The sequence below is a fragment of the Cyprinodon variegatus genome, unplaced genomic scaffold (genome assembly GCF_000732505.1).
Source record: "Cyprinodon variegatus isolate N-32 unplaced genomic scaffold, C_variegatus-1.0 Scaffold1495, whole genome shotgun sequence".
NCBI lineage: Eukaryota > Metazoa > Chordata > Actinopteri > Cyprinodontiformes > Cyprinodontidae > Cyprinodon > Cyprinodon variegatus.
In genome coordinates this window covers 50,980-55,046 of record NW_015151948.1, presented here as the reverse complement: position 1 = coordinate 55,046, position 4,067 = coordinate 50,980, and the positions used below count along the sequence as shown (strand labels likewise).

Below are 4,067 nucleotides of genomic sequence, written 5' to 3'. Positions count from 1 at the left end.
CTTTATTCTCCACATTTCAGGACTTTATTCTCATAATTTGTGACTATTCTCATAATTTTATGACCTTAATTCTCAGATTTTTATGACTTTATTCTCATAATTTGTGACTATTCTCATAATTTTATGACCTTAATTCTCAGATTTTTATGACTTTATTCTCATAATAGAAGAACATAAACTCTCTAGCCTGATACTCTGTGGTATTACTCTGTATTTAGGAAGAAGGTAAACGTCATTTAGAGAAGTGGCCTCCTGGGTTGTGAAATGACATCATAGCTGCTGTTTCATCAGTAGAATCAAGGCTAAAAATGTTGCTTAAACTAGTAGAAAACAGGCTAGTTTGAGTTAAAATTGACATCGGATTTATCACATTTACACAGTAAAAAATACCTTAAATGGTTTAATCAGTTTTGGTTCTTATTTACGGTGTAATAAGAAAGTTATTCTGTTTTATGGCTACAGGGAGATAATTATTACCTAGCTTTAATTGAACTTACTAGCCCCCGGAAGCTAACAGCAACAACTGTTGCTATAAATGCTAAATGGCGAACTCTGCCATTGTGGTTTCTGATAAAAAAGCAGAAATTGTTAAAAAATTAACTCCTATAAACAGTTTGTTAGTTTGAACATAAACATGTAAAGCGCTGATGGAAGCCATTGGCCCCCAGTAGGTCCACAGCGAGCTGTCAGGCCAGGGAAGTTATCCGGCTAGCCTGATGCTAAAGTTTGCTGTTAGCCACCGAGCTAATTTAGCTAATCAACGCTACAGCAGAACTGGGAGGGAAAAATAACGAGATAAATAAAAGTATAGGTTTAGTTTCCTCTCACCTGCGGGCTGGTTTGATCCGGACTCACTCCCTCATCCACAGGGCCGGTGACAGGAGCCCCGGGCCCCGCGGACGGAAGCTGGAGGAAGCAGAAGTTTGGGCAGTCCGCTCCCAACTTCACTCGAGTGCTGCTGGGCCACGACGACCAGGCCCACTAGCCTGTCGGTTTATCCCGCAGGGTTCCTCCGGTGCTGGAAACGACTGAACACGAATATGTCCGAGACAAAGTCCCGCTGTGTCCGAGGCGCTAAAAACACGGAAATTAATCCACAGCTTTCATTTTTGCGGCGCTGCAGACCCTGGCTGCTGGTAGCTTTGATGGCTGCTGACCCCCCCAGCCAAGTCAAGCTAGCTCCTCACGAGTAACATTTACCGGAAGTGATATTATACAATAAAAGCACGCAGTCCGCTTTCAAACGCCATTAAAGGAAGCATTGTTTTATTCTGAAAAAAAAACTACCGGATGTTTTTGGTTTGATTTCCGTCTACTTGATTAGTGTAGTTCGGAATGATTACCATTTACCGGAAATGATTTTATACAATAAAAGCACTCAGTCTGATTTTAAATGCCACTAAAGGCTGTATTGTTTTATTCTGAAAAGAAACTACCGATGTTTTCGATTTTATTTCCGTTTACTTGATTAGTGTTACTACGTCCGACAAAAACACGAGTCGCGTGATTTTAAAAGCTGTCAGACCATGAAAGACAGAAGATATTTAAAGAAAAATAAACATTGAAACAAGAATATAAGCCAAGAAAATTACGGAGACAAAAAACTCATATCTTATCTGCAAAGTTGGTCATTAAATTTGGCAAATAACATTTCTAAACAAAACAAATTTAATTCATTTTCTGGCTCTCTATAATATATTAAGATAATCCATTCCACAAAAATATAAATATTTCACCAAATATTATAAAAACTACAGCAAGATTATTAGAATCGTATGACTGAATGTCGATTAATTAATAATAATTCAAGGCAGACATATTTCAGTATAGATCCGGTTACTAATTATTATATCACTTTTAATTGTCAAACACTGGAGATAAAACATTGCAGGGGAAAGAGGAATTCCACATAAAAAAAAATTTAAAACAAAAAACACAGTTTTAAAGATATTTATAACAAGAATTTAGAGAAAATACAAATTTTCATCAGGGCAGGTTATAATTTGACTTTAATCTCTTTGACCAATTTTTGGTTTGTTTTCTTCCAATTTTTATGTTGCATTTGCATTACAGAAAATATATGGAGGATAAATATAAGAGGCAAGATTCAAAAGAAACCAGATTAAACAAAGAGTTTTAATAACATTCACATTAGTGGAAAATAATTGATTCAGTATGAGAAGAAATTAAGGAACAAATATCTTTCTAAACTTTCTAAGAAAGCACTCAAAACCGAAATAAATGATTTTAAAGAGTGACCATTAGAGAAAGAGCTGCGATTTGACCAATTTGTAGTTTGTTTGGATCATGAGGTAAAAGTGTGAGATTCTGTTTTGAAATGTTTTTAAATAACAAAAGGATTCATTTTTTTAAAAAGTATTTGTTAAAGGGAATTATAATGATATATTTTAAGAGGCATCAACATTAAACAGCTATTTAACCGAGATCTGTTAGGAATAAACTGACATGTTTGTTTTTACATATTTTGGTTGTTCTGTATATAGTATCTATGTGGAGGAACTTATGCTTGTCAGAATGACCAAGATAAAAGCATCTGTTTATGAAAGTTAGGTCGTTTTTTGAAAATAAAAGTAAATCCAGACCTCCTGATTTAGTGAAAAAAATTAATTTGGCATAAAGTTCCAGATTGAAGATGGATTTTCAACCAATTGTTTTATCCAAAAATTATTTTTAATGCATTATTAGCTATTTTTAATTCTAAAACGTTCACAAAACCCATTTCATGTTAGCTCTTTATTACCGTTTTTTTACAACTACAAAAAACAAAAAGGAAATTCAGGCCACATAATAAAGAGAACATCTAATTTTGTATAAATTTTCTAAATTGAAGATGGATTTTGAACCTATTATTTTCATACAAAATTATTTTTGAATGCATTATTAATGATTTAAAAGTCTAAAAACGTCACAAACCCTCTCTATATGAGCTCTTTATTACCGTTTTTTACAACTACAAAAAACAAAAAGGAAATTCAGGCCACATAATAAAGAGAACATCTAATTTTGTATAAATTTTCTAAATTGAAGATGGATTTTGAACCCCTTATTGTCATACAAAATTATTTTGAATGCATTATTAACGATTTAAAAGTCTAAAAACGTCACAAACCCTCTCTATATGAGCTCTTTATTACCGTTTATTACATCTACAAAAAATAAACAGGAAATTCAGGCCTCCTAATTTGAAGAAAATCAAATTTTGAGAAAATTTTTCCAGAATGAAAACCTAAAATATTTAAAAGTCTAAAAAGTTCACCAAACCCTCTCCATGTGAGATCTTTATCACCATTTATATAGATATATAATGGATTTTGTTTCTAGTTAAAAATGAGCTTGTAGGAGAGCCTTCTTTTATTTTGAAAGTGTGGTTTTGCGTCACTTCCGGTTGTGTGGAATTCTCACAACATCCTCCGCTTGGGAGCTAACGCTTCATCTATTGTCAGATTTGATCAGGGCGGAGATAATCCCGGACATGTCAGACACGGTGAGACTCGATCCTCTGGTCATTATTGGGTTTTTATTCTCTCGCTGGAACCGGAAGCGGCTGTTGAGCGCGTGTTTTTCTTGGTCCATCCTGTCGGGTTATCTAACATGCTAACTGCTAGCCGATGCTGCTTCAGGGCCCAAACAGCCCTCCGGTCCTGGTTCGGTTTTAGTTCCAGCTAAAGCCGGGGCCCCCAGTGGCCCCCAGTCCGTGGGCAGTGATATTTCTCTCCGGTTTGATGGTGGAACCACCGGAGGACAGATGTCCGCCTGTCTGTCCGCCTGTCTGTCTGTCTGCGGCTGTTAAGCTAACAGGTTTGTTTATTTTCCAGGAGACCAAACCGTCCAGTCAGGATGGAGGAGACAAGAAGGATGGAGAGTATATCAAACTAAAAGTGATTGGTCAGGTAGGTTCATCACATTTATTAGCAGCACAATGGGCTCTAATTTATTTATTTCATCTATTTTCTATGTCAACAAAGGGAAAAATGGCTCTAAAAGCTATTTTCATCATGAAAAGCAGCTTCTTGTTTGAATTTTCATTAAAAAACAGGAAAATATTT

The 4,067-nt window shown here is 35.4% G+C and overlaps 2 protein-coding genes across 4 annotated transcripts in view; one reads left to right on the top strand and one right to left on the bottom strand.

Annotated features, from left to right (window-relative positions):
• map3k2 (mitogen-activated protein kinase kinase kinase 2) overlaps window positions 1-1,163 on the bottom strand; it is a 23,828-nt gene extending 22,665 nt beyond the window's left edge. For both annotated transcript variants that reach the window (XM_015403410.1, XM_015403411.1), the window contains exon 1: window positions 829-1,163. The gene's annotated coding sequence lies outside the window, so the exon portion shown is untranslated. The remainder of the gene's footprint in view (window positions 1-828) is intronic.
• A 2,226-nt stretch (window positions 1,164-3,389) lies between these two features.
• The window catches only part of sumo1 (small ubiquitin-like modifier 1), a 5,556-nt gene continuing 4,878 nt past the window's right edge, over window positions 3,390-4,067 (top strand). Inside the window, exons 1-2 of one of the 2 annotated variants that reach the window (XM_015403415.1) lie at window positions 3,390-3,505; window positions 3,837-3,911. In XM_015403415.1, the coding sequence (XP_015258901.1) occupies window positions 3,494-3,505; window positions 3,837-3,911 (87 nt within the window). In that variant the 5' untranslated portion in view covers window positions 3,390-3,493. The remainder of the gene's footprint in view (window positions 3,506-3,836; window positions 3,912-4,067) is intronic. The other variant, XM_015403414.1, reaches the window with a different exon arrangement.